This window comes from Copidosoma floridanum, unplaced genomic scaffold (assembly GCF_036245765.1).
Source record: "Copidosoma floridanum isolate Cflo_tuat_1 unplaced genomic scaffold, Cflo_Japanese_pri ptg000007l, whole genome shotgun sequence".
In the NCBI taxonomy this organism is placed as follows: domain Eukaryota; kingdom Metazoa; phylum Arthropoda; class Insecta; order Hymenoptera; family Encyrtidae; genus Copidosoma; species Copidosoma floridanum.
This window is the reverse complement of record NW_028321884.1, coordinates 9,149,926-9,169,692: the sequence shown is the minus strand read 5'-3', so window position 1 is coordinate 9,169,692 and position 19,767 is coordinate 9,149,926. Positions and strand designations below refer to the sequence as shown.

The following is a 19,767-nucleotide window of genomic DNA, read 5'->3' as shown; positions in this document are numbered from 1 at the left end:
AAAAGGATTCCTTAGCCTTCAATTTCTCACCTTAATGTACCAGTCTGATACTTGACGTGTAGATATAGGTAGATACTTTTACCATAACCCATATAGTTAATTGAATTCCAGCTCAAATTACGCGTGGAAGATATATTGAGACCAATATCGGTGTACCACAGTTATGCCTGTGGCTATCGAAGCTGGCCGCATTGAAAGCCCCTTCTTGATGTGCCTCTAATTAATACTAGTGCATGGTAGAGTAGGTGGAAACGATCGATCAAACACATGTCTTCATCGTTACATGGTTATTTGGTTCTTTCGAAAGATCAATGGACTTCTTTGTTTTTGGATCTCTAACCACATACAAGGGTGCTGATATTTAACGCGGCTTGTAGTTTCTTAAATTTTTCTCACTTTTTAGGGCAAAGGGAAGTCATAAGCCCAAAATCGTGCGTAATGCCGCACTTGAGTCAGTTCTTGCTTTTGTAACACCAGCTTTAATTATATCTAGGAGTGTCCTCCCTCGATTCTGTAATGTAGTATTGCGTATGAATTTCTCCATAAATATATGTAGTAAGGTAAACATAAGTTAAATTTTTCAAGTCTTGTTCATTCATTTATTTATTTATTTTAATAAAAAATTGTTTATTGAGAAATAAACCAACAGCTGTACCAATACGTAAATGAATAGATAAATTATTCTAAAGTTGGTTGTACCCAACCCTCCAGCTACCTCCTCCTTGTCTATTTCCTTAGTCTTTCTGTTGGCCTCGGGAATCAGACTTGTCCCAACTTCTAATGAATTATTTCCGGACGGAAGTCAGTCCCTTTCTCGGCAAGGAACGAAAGAAAAAGGAAAAGAGGGCAGACAAAAAACGCCAAGGCTAAAAGAAGTCACGAAGGGAGGAAGAGTTACTCGTTCCGGTGCTTAACGGAGGGAGAACTTTTCTCTCTCCCTTGCGTATCGCGAGTCGACGAAAGCTTTTCTTTCTGGGCTTGTGGGTGCTCCTCTGCTGTTTCTGTCTGTGGTGAATTAGAAGAGGCAGAGAGGGGAAAGCAAAAGGAGATTGCCCCAGGGAGCTGACGTTTTGAGCGTTTATTTCGTACCGACGTTCGGCACAGGCTTTTAGAGCTCTGTACTGTGCCATGGTTCACGTACATTCTGCGAGCGTTGTTTTGTCTACCCATTGAAATAATTAAACAAGCAAATGGCTTTCTACATTCCTATCTTTTTTTTTTTATTTCATAATGTAAAACGTAAAAAACCGTTTGAACCCAGTGAAAAATTGTTTCGTCAACTGGCAAAAAAGTACTTATAAAAACAGAAGAGATAACAAAAACAACGTACAAGTACATCAAGAGACTCGTAATAAAATAAAATCTTAAATTTTAGCACGATACGAAAGCCCCTCGTTAAACCAAATATCTGGAGGCACTGTTCTAAAAACATTATGGTGTCCCAACTTTTTCTGCAAGTGCGTCCATGTACATTAAACCATTTAAATAAAAAATCCTCTCTAGTTGACTCTTACTTTGAACTGTAGTTTTTTTTTCTCAAAAAGGTAATGGCCATCGCTTTTTTAATTGTAATGCTGTACTCTATATTTTATATTGCTTTTTTATTATTTGACGTTCGAATGTAAGTTAAAGAGAAGATAGCATTCCCTACGAATTAGGTCAAAAAAATAAACTGTTGATGCTGAAAAAAGATTCTTTGTGGGTGGGTAATAAAATTAAAACAATTATAAAACATTTACGTGCTTCACCCGAATAAAATGATTAAATCTTTTTAAGAGAAACAATCTTAAGTGACTTTAGCGGTGTATGTTCAAGATTGTCATTTAACAATCGAATATATACCTTAGGAGCCTACGCCAAAAATACTTGTAAGCGTATCTAAATTGAAAGGCTGTAAAGGAATCTCAAATCCTCTCTCGCAAAAACAAACAAACTCTACGAAAGCAGAAATAGTAAAATAGAAAAAATTTATAGTATTTAATTAATTCTCTGTTTGCCTTAAGGGATTAACCGTACGTGTGTCTTCTTGGTTTGTTTGCAGTCACGGAGGGAGCCCCTTGAACTGCAGCAGAAAGAGGAGGAGAAAGACGACGGCAACAAAGTTGATTACAACAGTAGCATCAGTAACAGCAGCGACAGTGGAAGCACTCGAAACCGTCCTAATTGAAAAGTTCAGGAGAAGGGTGGTTTGCAGTTGTCATTAGGACGGTAGTGGGGAAGAAGGAGGCGAAGATGATATTGAGACAACGGATCCTCGCTGATTGAAACGGCCACTCGAGATTTAGGGGGATTGGGAGAAGCGAAGGTCAGAAGAGAAAAAAGGAAGGCTCGAGAAACACTATCGAAGCTGGCGATGGCGCATCCAGGACTGTACCTCGAGCTTCTGCTGCTGCTACTACTTATGCTCAGCCACTTCTGCCACGCCCAATTTACCTGGACGCCTATCTACGTTGGTGGCGAGAGTGAGTCAAATTCTGTTTTAATTTTTTTTAAGAATGCCCAACTCACCAAGTGCTTATGACATAATCGTTACGATTATCTTCAGTAGTGCGAGTCGACTTGCGGTCAGACTAATACGTGATTTTTCAATTTCAACAGAGAAGTCAAAAAAAGGGTTCTTTAAAATATTACGCCCCCATAACATGTATCTACATGATAACCTAAAGTAGTATGGTTAAATAAATGGCCAGACTACCTTGTTGTTGATATTTTAATGAATGATATCTAAAATAATCAAGCAGGTTATTTAAAAGCTACGTATTTCAATCAAACGCATATTTGTAATAGATTGAAGTAGTACGAGTAAATAGTCAGACGAAATTGCAAATGATGATTTAAACGGATAAAAGAAATCAGTTATGTGACTTTAAAATGGTGTATTCTCATTAAACTTAGGATTTTTATTAACTTAAGGAGTAAGATTCAATATGGTCAGAAAAATCTGTTGTGGATGATGTACAATAGAAACCTTAAAAAATTCGTGGTACAGTTACTTACAACGCGCACACGACTATTTCACTGAACGCATTGATTCATTGTAGACTTGAAATCATTGTGAATTGCGATATTTGATTCCTTTTGAAATACGACGGAAAATCGAAAGATGCTTACAAGCTAATGCAAGCTGGTGAGTGAATTTTTAAGCAGTTTTTTAATTAGTTCTCAACTTTAAGAACGTTTGAGCCCTGTAAACAAAAAATTTGCTTTTTCCTCTTCACGAGACAAAGTCTGGAAAATCAATTTGCTTTGGCTCACCCCAACGTGACAGAATACCATGGCTGAGGCTTTAATCCAGGGCCATGCGTCATTTGATCAACGTATAGCAGTGGATCAAAAAGTAATCAAACGCGCTCGAGTCCACGGTTTTGCATTGGTAATCAATTCGAAACGTGCCAGAATTAACTTGATTTTCTTCTCTTGCCTCTCGGTGCTTTGCAAGCAGTATTTCGCATGTTGAGTTGCAGTGACCAGGTATTTCATGATATTCCAAAATGTAGCAGCTCCCAGATTGGCTTCGTTGTTTAATTTACGGTTTATGATGTCTAGAAACTAAATAAGTTGGAATTCGAAAGAATCAAAATCAAGTCAAAGCAAAAGAAGAATGTGAATATCTAATGAAGAGTAGTTGATCACTACTAGCAACGATATCACTTTTATTAGCACGTTTATAGTTACCCATTAATGTGCTCTATTCCAGTGAAATAGCTGGTTAAGAGAAATTATGAGCTATTAGCTTATGAGACTTTTCATGCAAATGAAATTTTAAACCTGGGACAAAAAATAATCACCGATTGTTTTACAAAATTTTTTTTTTATCGTTTGATGATTTTTTATTTTTATTTACTACTCGAGTGTAATTTAATAAAAGTATTAATTAACTACTTGACTTCTTCTCCAAACTCTCTTGCACTTTTGCTGAGTTAATAACTATTCACTTTCGTCAAGTATTTATAGCAAGTTTTGCAATCATTTCAGCCTAATTTCTCACTCCAGTAAGTTTCTGTTTTTTCTCCTTTTTTAAGTTTAAGTAAAATTCTAAAAAGTTCCCAGTGTAACTTTTTGAATTTTTATTTCAAACTTTTAACTTATATTTTTGAACCATTTCTCTTTTCTCTCAACAAGTTTTGTAAAGTAAAGGTGAAAAACATGATGAAGACTAAACTGGAAGCCATCGTACGCTATCGCTTTTTCATTTTCCTCCTCTTTTGCGACGAAATTAAAATTCAATTATATGATACGCGTAGCTGTTAGTGGTGCTTAAATGGTGGCAAACTTTACCGTGTCTCATAATAAAGTAAAATTGCCAGGTTAATGAGAAAGAGGGAGGAAATTGCGTGATGAAAGTCTAGTGCGCTATCTAAGGCGTCTCAGTAGATATGAATTTCAATGGTGGCGGTCTACCTTATACCTAAATAAAAAGAGAAGTATACTGTTTATGCAATAAACGACCAACAAACATCTAGTTAAATCTAGAAATCATTAAAAATTATTTATTTTACGGGATGGATTTATTAAAAACGAAAAAATACTCAAAACTAATTTGAAAGTTACAAGTTAAAAAGAGAAAAGTCAAAACTCACAATAAAATCTCTGAATCATCGGACTCCCACTAGACCTTCGTAATCATCAGCCATCCTAAAGTTTCAACAGAAATTTTTATTTCAAACTATTATTTAAGCTTTCCAGCAATTAGAGATCCATACCGTGGTACATTTATTCACGAGACATGTTTGTTCCAAAACCCATGTTTCGTATTGTCTCACGTCCCCCAGGGCGTCCCCGTCAATGCATCTGTCGAATTTGCATTGCACGTGCATGCGCTTCGATTCGGTTCTCTTTACGTTGGCTCAGCATTCCCTACTAGTCACGAAAATTAACCACTGGCTATACCTGAAACGCAGGTACACCGAACCAACTCCCACGTCGGCAGTTTGTAAACGTAACTGCTGTAGCCATAAATTAATTATTCGACAAACGAATGTCAGCTCGGGTCTTCCTGTATCTTGTGTCTGTTTGCGTGGTGGCTAAAACTACAGTGTACCCGTCTCCTTTTCAACTCACTCTCCAGTATCACGAAAGGTTTGTTAAGTGCAGGCAAAACAGTGTAAATACAAAGAGAAATGAAATCCGTTATCGTCCAGCAACTACTTGAGGATGCACAGTACTGCAGATGCGTTTAGCTCTTGGTTTTATTTGCTGTGTTGTTTCAATTTGTCTCTCAGCTAATAACGTTATATTTTTTTTTTTAAATGTGGGTATTTACCTTTGTATGATTTCTTAAAAAATGATCTTAAACTATAGATACAGAACTAAAACAAAAGAGGAAGTATTTGCACTGCATTTACTTGCTCGTTAACGCGAATGCACAAGTTCACTCTTCTTTTTCCGGGTTGTTTTCGTACTTTCCGATTCTCTATCTCGATCATTGTTCGCTACCAATATACAGAGAGATATGAAAGCAAAAGGGAGAAAGCCAAGTGTGCTTGCCGAAGAGTTAGAAACAGTTATCAGTCAGTAAAGTTTTCACGCCCTCTTAAAAGTAACTATGCAGCTCACTTTTTTAAATTTTGTTTTCTAAATGTGAGTCAACTTTGGCAAACAAGTGTATGCCCGACTGCAAGAGCTGTTCGATAAATCGTATTCATGATGGCAATAACCGCAGTAGCAACAGCAGTGCCGGTCTACAATATTCAATAATTTAGCTCTCGGCCTCTGCTCTGATATTCCGCTACCGTTTATTCTGGCTCTTAGTTGTTATTTTTAATGACAACAAAAAATTAAGATTTTGTTGATTATATATCAGTGATTAAGTAGTACATTTTCGAGGAATTAATTTTTAAATACTTTGTCAGTTTTACCCGTACGCAACTCGATATTTCAGTAGTCAACATCAATATATGGTCAGACGGTGGTTAAATACACGAGTTTTCAATTTTTAAATTCAAATAATTTAAGTATACCACCGTATTTATTATAATATTTCAATTATTACTAGTGAAACATTATACACATAGTAGAAAAAATTATAGTTTTCTAAATCGTACCTTATAAAACGGGTACGGTAAGGCACATAGGCCGTCGGCGCTATCGATTTCCCTTTCTGGCTGTTAGATACAACTGCGGCCCTATATGTCGAGCTTTATAGGAGCATTTGTTACTTGTGGTATAGTCTCGCTGGAGCTTTACAGTTTTGGCTCAAGCCAAGCCTAGCTTCGGCCTGGCCATGTAATTGTCGCGCATTAGAAAGCCGATGGGGCAGCGATGGTAGCAGTGGTATGTATAGCAGTAGTTCCACCGGTGTTACAGTTATACAGGTACCAATGTACTGTGAACCAGCGCTATCGAAACGGCCTAAACTCTGCATTAGCCAGCTGGCCATGTAGATATGGAGTGAGGAAGGGTCCGGCCTTTGGATCACCACATTTTCTGCAGCTTAATCTGATTTTAATCGGTGAATACTTGCAGAGTACGTGTATTTTGATATTTCAGAAAATACCTGATGCATCATCTTTACTTATCGTCATTGGAGAAGATTTATGGATTTGCAAAATAAGAACAACAATTTGAGCAGCTACGAGACATCAATATATAGACGCTTTGAAAACAGTGATCCTTTGAACTACCAGAGTTGCTGGAAGTTATTCGTACCCCAGATTCAATCACTTCCTCCACTATGGCAGTACTAGGATCAACAAAACATACACACAGAAAGGACTTCGAAGCTCACCCATGCCACCTCGGGATAATTACCATATGGTAATATCGTGGAGCGAGGGCGTCTGGTAAATTATCGCCACCCTCCATTCCTCCCTCCTTCTCTTCGTCGATTCGAATCGTCGAGATTGTGGGAATTTGAATAAAAGCTATTTCACGCCGTCGTCATTTCAGGATATTAAAGGAATTTCAATAGCACCGGAACTTTGGCTGTCGCTTCGGAAAGCGAGGCGTGTAAAACGAAGCCCGGGATCGAGTAATTTGAAGCGATAACAGAGAGCACGATTTCTCGCTCGAGAATTTCGTGCCCAAGCCGAGAGTGGGTGTGTGCATGACTGCTTTGGAAAGGGTTTGAAGGGTTGTATTATTATACAGCCCACTACTATTTGTAGGAACTTTCTGGTGGAAGTAGTCGGAGAAATTTCGTTTAGCCTCAGGATAAATACTCATATCTCCGTATCGCGTTTCCTCCACAACCAACTTACTAACTTACTTGGGAGTACGATGATGTACTTGTCTATGCATGGACCGTGTAATCCCACCACAGTACAACAACAACAACAACAACAACAACAACAACAACAACAACAACAGCATCAACAACAAGTTGCTAAAGTCTAGCCAAGATAACGGTAAAGGAAGATACGTATATATCTATCCACTAACCAATTAAAAGGATGTACATGCGTCCAGAGGATAAGGTGTGCAATCGCTGCGGGGAAGGGCCATTAGTTCGAGCCTGTACGGCTAAAACACCGGAAGCGATGCTAGACGTACTTGAATCTCTTTCCGTTCATCTGAGGAGGTATCGACTCTCCTCTTCCATCTTGGCTCCCAATCGATGACGACAATCGACTGGTATATAATATATACCTTCAACAATTCTTCAGACGAGGGGAACCTTGCCGGAGATCCTGGAGTACTGACGTTAGCTCTGATAGCTGGATGAAAAAGATGCCTGGGATTATTATACGGTTGGAGAGGAAGGGAGAGAGGGAGGGAGGGAGGAGTTTTCTAAATAATTATACTTTATGCTCTGGGACGATTGCGTCGAAGCACTTGAATGGTCCACTGCTGCTGTTCTTGGGTATGAAAAAGGGAAAGGCCTCGGAGTTGTTTGGTTGGCTTGATTGCGAGCCGAGTTTTAATTACTGGATTTTATTTGGGGTGGGCTGAGAAAGAGTGATTTCGTCTGGAGATTTGCATTTTGATGATTGTTGGGTCTTTGGACGGAGGGAGCTGTGTCTTTTGGATCAGGTTTTACGAGAGTTAAAACTTTTTTATACCCTTTAGCTTTTTTTAAGATTTTAGTGAAATTAAACTCACACAATCTCTGAAAAATGAGTTAATGACAGTTGACGCTTTTAAGCTTAATACTTACATATTTATGTCATTAGCCGTAATAATTTCAATCAATCGTTTATTTTAAGAACAAAACTTTCCATCACAATACATCCATCGCTATTATTATTATTATTATTACACGTACGTATTCGAGATTATTCAAATATATAGGTCAAACATTTTTTAAGCGCATTGGAAAATAAATAGTCACGTTAAAATACGAATAATTGCATAGTTCAATCGTAAAAATTATTTTGAAAAGTTTTTCGTTTTATTTGCGACGTATAATCTAGTGGTTAATAAAGCTGACAGTAGAATAGTCTATGTTTGGTCAGACATCTGGGCAACTTGATTGAATCAATGTATTTTTGCTTCTCAGTACATGTATGTATCCTGGTTCTGTAAATTAAATTTCGAAAAAATTATCAAGATATTATATTATAATCCCCTTCATTAAAATAGTGATAAGCTGTATAAGAACATTTTTTGAAATTTATTTCGTGGTATTCAAACGATTATCCAATGGGGTGTTACTAATTTGAGAGTAGGTAATTGTATAAGGACTTGAGATGCAATTTCGTAGCATAGTGTGTGATGTACAATGTATAGTTTAAAATAAATAGAGATACTTTAAATTCAGATTTTACTATAATAGTTATGTACGTCACATCGATAAGATTTCCTTTTTTCTATAGTGAGTCATGAATATGGGGGCTTTAAATTTCTACACAAAAATTTTGTGGTCTGCCTGCTGACAGCCTATGTACTATTACTCGTTTGGAAAAACTATTAATTTTATAACCAAGATGCTACTTTTATAGTCAAATATTTACTCACTCATTTTTATCAATAAGTCAAAAGTATAAGATTCAAACATTTCAACATAAGATCCAACTAGTTTACCACTCATTACATACGCATAATTTTTTTGTAACAAGAGTGTCCTCATATTTTTCTCAAAGTTAAAATAATCAGTTATGCAACAGAAAAACAGGATTCACATAGTTTCGCTGAAGTACCGTCTGTACTTGCAATACATGCGCGTCTACCAGCTAATAATCCTCGAGGGTAGTCTCACGCCCAGACAGCTAAGCCACGTCCCCTTGCTAATCCGCTGTTTAATGGCCTTGTAAAGCTTCGTCCCGAGGTCCGTTCGTGGTTGGTTCGTAAGTTCTGATGGATTTTTAATCCTGAGTCGAAACCACTGGTGGCTCTGAGAGGTTTGCTGTAATCCTTTTTTTTCTAAAAACACAACTGTTTTTTTTTTCTGTTTTTTACTCACAGTGCGACAGCGAGATATTTCAAATATTAAAAAATTTAAATGACATTCGCCACCACTCCTGGATGATAATGCATTTCACATTTCATATCTGTCACGAAAATTTTTATAGCACCAATAAATTGAAAAGTCACAGCTGCCACTTGAATTTAATCGAGGCACGCAAATCTGCTGGTGCACTTGACGTCGTGCAAAAAGTGAAAATTGACATCATTTTAATGTGGAAAGCTGCTTTGCGTCAGGATATATTCCTTAGGACGTTTATCGATCGCATCGCTGTCATTTGCAGATGCGACGTCTACGGCTTCAGATGTACGAGAAATCTTCGAGACGTCATCCTACCCAATGGAATCCAATCTTTTGCTTCTTAAATATTTTTAGAATTGAATGTATGCTATGAATGTAAATTTTTCTGTCAATCATCGTACATCTTTCTTTCTTATTTTATTTCACACTGACGCAACTTGTTTTTTGGATCTAAGAAATTACTAATCAAAGACGTAAAAATATCTTTCGAATTAAATTTCAATGAACTGTAGAGAATTAAAGTCATAAAATATATAAAATAAGACCGAAAAATGCACGAGAGAGATGTTCCCTTATTTCACTTTACTCTGAGATTTCCTTTAGACTCTTTTCGAGTGGCGATGTACAGCAGAACTCGATCGCTCGTACGAGATGAGAAACGAATGCTATACTCGCAACTCAAAGGATAATTTATCGAGGAGCAGCTGCGATAGGATTTCGATAACAGTGTGATATAACAAAAATAACGAATAAGGGGGAGGCAAAATCGATTATGGCATGAGCTTTTTCTAATTTTTTTTTTTGTATTAATCTAAGGGTAAATTGAATGCAAAGAAAATAAAGGTTTGCGAGAATGACATTCAAGTGTCCGCAAAAGGAAAACTTTGAATGATATACGGATTTTTAAGTTGTTCTCAAGGATACAAATAAAATAAACTTTATAGCTCCAACGACGACGTGAGTAGCGAACAGTCCACTAGAGCACCTCTCGATGATGCCACACACGTGCCCACTCTTTTCGTCTCTTTCTTTCACGTGAAACATACACGTGCCCATAAAGTTGACAACGACAGAGAATATAAAGTAGCACGTCGTGTACGAGACAGAAAATCAAGTCCAGCCACACGTTTTCCGGCGTTTCCAAGCTTTTCGGTATATTCAGTGGCTACAACTTACTCAAAATGCTTGTCGCAAGTGACCCACCAACTGGACACGTTATTTATAAATTTTCCGAATATTATCTACGAATTCTGGTAAGCATGTTTAAGAAAATTTTTTCTTCTCAATTTCGATCAGCGATCTCAAAGAGCGAAATATTTGAAGGTATCGTTTCGAAACAATCACCGAGTGCCTACAACGTGTAATCCGCTCTCGGTAGCGCAATAAAAAGCAACAGCCCACGTGGGCCATAAATACAGTTTTTTCTCTAATCACAGCTACCAGCCGCGCGAAAGAATAGGGGTTGTTGTCACGCAGCGCGAGGGAGCGTACGGTGACTGGTGGCTATGGCTGAAAAATACGGCCTCGCGAGGCTGCAGTGCAGAAGCGCAATTACGCGCTCGCGTTCCACCGCACCAACACTATGAACGAGGGCGAAGCTGGGAAAGAGCGCTTGAGGCAAATGTTCGCAGAAAAAAAGGGAGGAAAAAAGGCTTTTCGATAACGCTTGTGCAACACCAGCACTTTTCGGGGGAAAAAAAGGAAAACAGGGACGGCTTAAGCCTCCACGCGTGTGTGTGTACATGGACGCACTGGCCTTCCAATAAACCAGCCGTTTTACAGGCGGGACAAACGTGGGAGGCGAGAAGTATAGGACTCTAAATTCGGGGATCCCCTTTGGGTGGTGGAAATTTTAAGCTTCTCGCTTTTCATCCCATTTTCCCTCTCTGTCGAATCCTATGGTTACAATCGCTTTGTTCCGGGCTTTTACTTCAAAGGCTCAACTTTGCTTTTTGGTGGTTTGATTTTTTTCAGCTTTGTCACGCCCCTCGGTTTATTAAACCCACGTCTATTTATCGTCATCTCGCGTGTCAAAGTACGTCATTAAAAAAACTAACGAAAACTAACGGCTGTGGCAATTCAGCCACCAAAATTGGCAACTATATTCAGTGAAAAAAATTTTTTAAAAACGAAGGTATCTAAAGTTTTTCTAGTGCCAGCAGTGGGCTGATTTCAATGGTTAAATCACTAAAAGCTCACAGAATCAGTTTTAGTGGGTTACCCCCCTCCTCCTTGGCCCCGGATTTGCGGCTTCATCAATTACGTTTCAAAGGGACTTCACCGTATGCCAAAGGGCTCAACTTTCAAAGACCATCAGACTTTCCCCCGTTGAACCCGATGCCCGCGAAAATGATTCACTAGCGTTATCCTCAGATCAACGGATCGCTTTCACAAAGCGAAGCCCCAATAATCTTTTTCACCCCCCCCTGTCGTGTGTATATTACGTATGTAAAAAAAGTTGACATTACGTATGCGCGTATACAATCCGTTTCGCTTGAAGGCAGTATTTTCTCCTAGCCCTGGGAAAAGCCCTTTGCCCGATATCTCTTATTTTCTCGCGGTCGTGAGCGGGTGCGCAAGTTAAGCCGACTGCTGCAGATGGCCGATTGTCTGGAAAAGTGAAGAAATGGTAGAAAAAAGGAGGAAAATCCCATGGGGTTAAATTGTTGGGTTAGCGGTGAATGAGAGTCGCAGATTCATGGATTCATTTTGGTTTTTCCGATTTATTGGTGGGTACGTGAGTTTGAATAAAACAAGATGATGTTTTGGGTATCGAGTTGAGCTATAATATTTTAAGGGGATCATTGTGTTGATGTTTTTATGGTTGTAGTGAAGAAAAAAACAGAAAATTGAATTAGATAGAAGTCAAGGAAACAAAAACAATGCTGGAAATTAATAAATAGCCGAGCAAGGCTTACGAGACTTTGTGGAGTACGGTTTTTGGGGGCTACTGGAATTAGTGGCCTTTCCAAGCCTGGTCGCCCCGTTCAAAAGTTACATCAATGTATACAAATCCCAAATGAGGGGCATAAAAAGGAATAAGATAAGGGCTGGACAGGTAGGACTGTAAACTAGAGCCATAATTCAAGAGCACTTGGGTAAATTTGACTACCACCTACAGGCCCAAGTTCAAAAGTTGCTATCGGCTTCCGAGGCTGGATATAATTGATTGGCCCATACTACGCCTAGGCCTGCTTTCTCCTCTCCTCCTTCCTGAGCGAACTTCTTCGGCGTCCACAGTGTCACTACACTGAGAGAAGGATTTGTTAGTAATTAACTTCATATGTTAATTATCAACTTACGTACAGAATATATACCACGTGGTGCCATGTAACGCGGCGCAGGTTCAACGTTAATATAGTATCCGTCTGTTCCAGTTAAAATTGAAAAATTTGTAAGGAACATGTAAACTAATTTTTTGTTAACATACTTGCACGTTGACAGTAAATAAATCTTTTTTTCTGTGTACCGGAAACTCGTTCTCCCCCTTTTATTTGATTTAAGTGTATTTCTTATTGAAACCCTTTCCTATGGTAGGTACGTATAAGTACGAATAGAAAGAGATGAAGAAGCAGCTGTTTTTTTTGTATTTCGTCTACTGCCATACTTACAAGTTGTTAGTACTCTCCGTATTGGGCATTTGTCAAATGTATCAATTGTATGAGACTAGGTGGGTACTTTGATTTCAAGACAAATAAAACAATTACAATCAACTGGTTTCGAAAGAAAAGCTTGTATTAACTAGTGTTGAGTAAAATAAACAAATCGCAACCGTAAATGATTTTATTAGAAAAACAAATTATATTCAATTTTTGAAAATATGGTTTTAATCATTAATATCCACTGTTTTAAATCGATATTTGTGCGTACATATAAACACATCAAAGATATTTATAGGTACACCTACATATCGTTACTAGACAAATGATAAATGAAAAACAGGTAACATTTTCATTAAAAATCATAACCTTTTTTAATCAAGAGTTTTGAGATGTCATGGTTTTGTCAAAAAAAAAGATATCATATTTTATGTTATGAAATTTATATGTACTATTCCCTATTTAAATACAGACACAAAATATTTTAAGTATATTGCGTTAATAGAAAGTACGAGGACATATTTTTAACCACATACTCCATCGCAATTACAAAATGGATTCGATTACAACTAGGTATAATTTTTACTATAGAATTTTGGAGAGTGACAAGCAATTACAAGACTTTTAGAATTGTATTAAATTTTTGTCACTCGTCATGTTGATTGTTACACACTGCTGAAGAGCGTAAAATATTCAGTAGATGTACATTTGTTGATAAAAATTTTTTTTTATAGTCAACAAACTTCTATTGCTGTTTTGGTGGACTTCACTACAATTAGTTAGCTTCAAAACTCGAAGCAAGTCAGACTTGTCTCGTTAGAATACAATTCAGCAATGACAAATAATATTACGTATGGTTCATAACTTTGTTTCAGTGAAGATTCTCGTTATTCGCAAAGTAACATAATTGTAATCTGTAAGTATTATCCCATAAAAAAATCTGTTACAGTTAATACACTGAAAAAAAATTATTTTGCCTTGACTAAGCCACCTCTTTCTTTCAGCTCAATACATTAATTGCTACGATGATTGATAAACTATTGGCAAGGATAAAAAGAAAAAATTTCCAATTCTCCTTAATAAAATTATTTTACTTTTATAGTCGAATTCTTGGGTCTGTAACTATGAGTTTTAACGAGATCTCAATTGAAAATAATAGTTTCAAACGCTGGTTATTTGAGTATTCTTACTCAGGGATAGCTTACAACATTTTTTTACTAATATTCTTCACGGTTTTACAATTTTATATCTTACAAGAATATTTGAGAGTACCTGAACTTCGTCTAGTAGTTATCGAATTTTACGTACTGATTTCCACTTCTATGCTTATTTTTGTAGCAGTTAACATTATTTTAATTCAAACGATTGTTAATAGTAAAAAATTTGTAAATATTTTTACAAAATTCAATTCAGTAAAAGAATTAGTAGGGGGATTGAAAAAGAACATGAAAAATGATAAATGGACATCCCAAGATATAAAGTATGTTTCTTTTGTTCTTAGCAAGTATATTGCATACGTAATTATGGTGAGTTATCTTACAGAGAAATCCATGTCAAATTTTGTACTCCTGAATTACTTTAGAATGACAAATTATATGTTGATAGACGTCATAGTTTTGCAGTACGTGTATTGTACTATCTTGATCAGAGTTTTATTTAAAAGGATTCGTCAGAATTTAAAATACATTTTTCAAAAATCTAGTACAATGGAAATTGATTCATTAAATTGTGTTAATGTAGAAGAGAAATTGCTGACCATATCAAAATTGCAGAAAATGCACATGTCATTAGCTAAAGTATCACAAAAGATATCTAATTTATTTTCTCCGTTAATATTTTCATGCATCTCAGTGTATTTCGTGCTTATTTTGCGATTAAGTCATCATACCATAAATATACTTTATTATTATGAAAAGAGTGGAATCCTGGGTTCAAGTGTAGACCAATTATTATTTCACTTATTTTTTATCTTTGATTATTTAATTATGATTTTTGTATTAACCAAGTGTACCGGATTAGTTACTGAAGAGGTAATACATTACTTATTTTACATTTATCATTTGAAATGCTAACATTTTATAAGATTTTAATACATTGCCTAGAGTATAAAGATGGACCATACATTAATCAATTGTTTGATGAACTATGAAAGTGTAAAAAACTATAGCATTACACATGAGGTAAGAATTTCAAGAGAACACAAGTTGAGTAGTTTTGAAATCGGAATGTTTATTTTCAGCTATTACTTTTCTCATACCAGTGTAAAAGTACAAACATCAGATTTGAAGCACTGAATGCATTTTCAGTAAATGAAGCATTATTCGTGTCGGTAAATTTTTAAAAAGTTTTTTAAATTTAAATTTCAAAGGAAAAAATAACTAAAGAAATCAAGAACAGTTTTTTTATAATACTGCAAATTGATATTTCATGATTTATGATTTTTTAGATAATCAGTGTTACTACATCATATATGTTTATGCTGTACGGATTCCAGAAGTATTATGATTAGTGCTATGCAGAAATGTGTATCTGATCATTGTTGATATCCTTTCAAACTGGAGGTCTTTAGAAAATTCATAGCATTATCACAATATTAGATTTTACATTACGTCGCACAAAGTTTTTATGATGTCAGAAAATGGTTTTTGAATGTCATTAAACACGTTGATTACAAATAATTCTATACTTAGATTTGTATTCTCTTAATTCTTTAAATTCTTGTCATTGGCCAACCAAAATGATTTTCTTGACGTAAAAATAAATTTGTTTTTTCTATTCAATGATGGTTTTGTTTCTCATATTCCCTTGTCTAAGAGCATTAAAATTAATTTGAACGAAGTATCACTTTTGTATTACATTCGTTTAAGTTTTGAGTAATGAACTGTTTGGCATGTAGTGGCGACATATCAAAATTGCAGAAAATGCATATGTCATTAGCTAAAGTATCACAAAAGATATTTAATTTATTTTCTCCGTTAATATTTTCATGCATCTCAGTGTATTTCGTGCTTATTTTGCGATTATGTCATCATACCATAAATATACTTTATTATTATGAAAAGAGTGGAATCCTGGGTTCAAGTGCAGACCAATTATTATTTCACTTATTCTTTATCTTTGATTATTTAATTATGATTTTTGTATTAACCAAGTGTACCGGATTAGTTACTGAAGAGGTAATACATTACTTATTTTACATTTATCATTTGAAATGCTTAACATTTTATAAGATTTTAATACATTGCCTAGAGTATAAAGATGGACCATACATTAATCAATTGTTTGATGAACTATGAAAGTGTAAAAAACTATAGCATTACACATGAGGTGAGAGTTTTAAGAGAACATAAGTGCAAGGGAAAAATAATTAAAAAATTGTAATATTTGTTTTCAGTTATTACTATTCTCACATCAGTGCAAAAGTACAAATAATAGTTTTGAAGCACTAAATATATTTTCAGTAAATGAAGCATTATTCTTTTTGGTAGGTTGTTTTAAAAATTTTCTAAAATTAAATTTCAAAGTCAAAAGTAATTATAGAATGCAAGAAGAGGTTTGTCATAACATATTTTTTGATTTTTCGGATAATAACTGTAACTACGTCATTAGTGCTTAACAGAAATAATTATCCGATAATTATTCACATCCTTTCAAACTGGAGGGTTTTTGATGGCTCAACCACAGTATTAGATTTTACGTTACTCGCTCAAAGTTTTTCTGATATTAAAAATTGGTTTTGGATGTAATCGTACACATTAATTTTTAATAATAGAATTTAAATTTAAATACTTTGATTAATATTCCCATAATTCTTTAAATTCTTATCATCAGCCAATCAAGCTTTCGAACACACTGAGATTTGCCTACGGGCCCAAGTTCAGAATTTGCTATCAGCTTCCTAAGCTGGATATAATTGATTGGCCGATCCCACGCCTTTCGTCTGCCCCCATCCATTTTCACCTTAACTCTCTTTCTAGAATTAAAATTGTTCTAGTTTCAGCATCGTCAACGTAAAGTTTTCAAATTAATTTCACCCCTCCTCTTTTTTGTAGCTATAACACTTCGCTTGAGTTTTTTATCTCCTATTCTCTACTTTTGGACTGTTTTATTTTTAGGTTTGTTACCTGTACCGTTAATTTGATCCGAACAAGCCATGCTAATATTGCTTTTTTTCTTCATTGAACCTTTTCGAGGCTTATTTTTATTTTATCCTATACCCTATCTTAATCACCCTATTTACTATATTAACCAGTTGGCAGCACCCCATTTTTTACTAATATGAGTTTTAATTACTTCATTTAACTTGTATGTGCATACTTTTATGTAAACTCTTGCTATCGTACCAAAACAGTCAGAAACAATTCTGTATCGAGTTTGCGAGATGTGACATTCACTTTGCCGTTCGGAACTATCCTGATAAGCCCTTTTAAAGAAATAAAAAGAAGAGTAAGTATCGAATGAAGAAAAAGAGGAAGAGAAGCCCTTTTCTTTCGTTCTTTTCAGCTGACTTTCACCCCCCCCCCCCGTGCGCGAAATTACTTTCACCAAGGTCCTTGCACGGAATCTACGTAATTGCTCGTTGCCGGTCGTCTGAGTGGATTTTTTTCGCACCTCCTGATTACCCGACCGCCAGAACCTCTTTCGATCCTTAATTGAAAACGACGGTGTCTCTCTTCGCCGTACCTACTCTCCTTCCCAAGTCCATTTTATCACCTAAAATTCGTACGAGAAATCCTCAAATTAAGAAATTTCCTTTTATCTGTGACCAACCATATCTCTAAAAAGTTTCCTTAAAAAAAGAAAAGCCAACAGCAGGATCCCCATCAGGACCTTCGATCATTTTCAAAGCTGACAGAGCAAACGGTACCACTGGAAAAATTCGTGCCTGCACGTGCGCCGCTGTACTGCAAGAGTCTCCCTCGTCCGAACATCGTTTAATACGAGGGCACAATACCAATAACAGAAGTCGCGTACTATGCGAAAGTTAGCCCGAAGGATGGGAGTCTCACGAAACTGTTATTATCCTGAAAGAATCCCCCAGAGGACTCCCGCAGCAGCTGTGGGGATGTTTTTTACTGCTCGTTCGAGGTATGGGCACACATGCGTACGTATGAATGGGTTGCTTCTGTCTTCTGGTTACTTGAAACAAAAATGCCAAACACGAGTGTACACTTGTTGAAAATTACTTTGCTCGTGAAATCAATGGCCTTATGAGCTTTTCCGCTTCACCCAAAGCTTTTTTTTTGCGAGGGTTGGCAATGTGCTGTACGAGTGGACGACTGTGTGTCTTGAAAGCTTAGAAGCAAGAGAGAACCGGAGAAAGGGGCAGCCGTAATGGCTTATCATTTCATAAGATAGCAAAAAAGGAGATAGCGTCGTCATCATCATGGAGGAAGTATAGCATTACGGGATTTGCGGTGCTCTTGTTTTATTGATTTTTTTTTTTTTTAACATTCACTCTATATCTTGAAAGTTTTGCATTGTCCCTCTATATAGCTGAACAAGCTCAGGTGCTTTCATGGATTAACGCAAGGAAGACAAATGAAGAGGCATAACATACATTTTTACTATCTTCCAGACCATTGTAAAATATTTACATTTTCTCTTTCTCTTTTCTGATTGGAAGGGATTCTTAATGTTTGACAAACTCTCCCATCTATTTTTTTATTACTATACGAGACTTGAATAATTTAGTACCAGATTATTGTGGTGATTATAAAAAATCATGTACAACGGATTCTTTTTACGCGCAAGTTCTCGTCAGTTACTATTATCTACTAGTTGTACAATGCGCCATCTAAATGTCAAAACGCTGTGTTGGCTGGAAAAAAATCAGCTCCGTCGCATTAAAAACCCTCAAACTTTTATACATACCTATTATCACGGAAGTAACCTGGTGTTTGCAGGAAACTCTAGCATATAGGTAGGAAGGAAAAAAAATAATAGGTGTAAAACCGAGGCTTCCTTTTTTCGTAATCGTAACAATTATACACAGCCACAGCACTCGACAACGCAAGTAACTTTATAATGAGCGGATTTCACGTGGAAAACGGAGTAGCCAGCCTTTTCTTAAGCTGCATGAATAATAAAATGCAGTTGGCGAAAGGAGAAAAAACGAGGAAAATTCAGCCCCTGGCTTTCTTTCGAGACCACAAGCAAGTGCGAGGGTAGCTGCTGGCTTTACAATTAGCGGGTTAATAACTTTACCTCTCCCTTGGGGGCTAATCGGAAACCGATGAGTGTGAACGGACGCTGCTGGCACTGCTCTCTACAAGCTAAAAAGAAAAGAGGTTGTGATAATAACACCTTGAAGATTATACACGTAGTGCTCATTTTATAAGAAAGTCATTGATAGACCAAGTGGAGCAGAGGATGACGATACGGGTATGCTCTGTTGGACGAGTGATCTATACCATTGAGGTAAACTGTATACAAAACAACTCAAAATTTCAGTTTATTTAGGACAAAAATTAAGCTCGACCCTTTTAAGTTCAATAAAATTATTCAAAATGGATCAGTTTGTTGCTATGCAGTAGTATAACCTCGATATAGTCAGACGCCGGGAGAATGTGCGTTGCAACCCGATTTCACTTTAAATTTAATAAGAGTATTATAAATTTTAGAGAATATCATTATTTATGATTATAATCAATAAGAATATTAATAGTCATAAATTAAAATAGCAGCGTAATGTTAACAAATTGCGTACCACAACTCACGTCCTCTGATACAAAAAAACCGACATTTTTTGTGAAAATTGACTATTATTCGCAAGTTAAAAGACCAAAACTCAAGAACGAGACT

The 19,767-nt window shown here is 36.3% G+C and overlaps 1 protein-coding gene across 1 annotated transcript in view; it reads left to right on the top strand.

The window, feature by feature from the left end:
- Positions 1 to 2,266: 2,266 nt before the first annotated feature.
- LOC106647468 (uncharacterized) overlaps positions 2,267 to 19,767 on the top strand; it is a 75,815-nt gene continuing 58,314 nt past the window's right edge. The window contains exon 1 of the mRNA XM_023392660.2: positions 2,267 to 2,462. Within this exon, the coding sequence (XP_023248428.2) occupies positions 2,354 to 2,462 (109 nt within the window). The 5' untranslated portion in view covers positions 2,267 to 2,353. The remainder of the gene's footprint in view (positions 2,463 to 19,767) is intronic.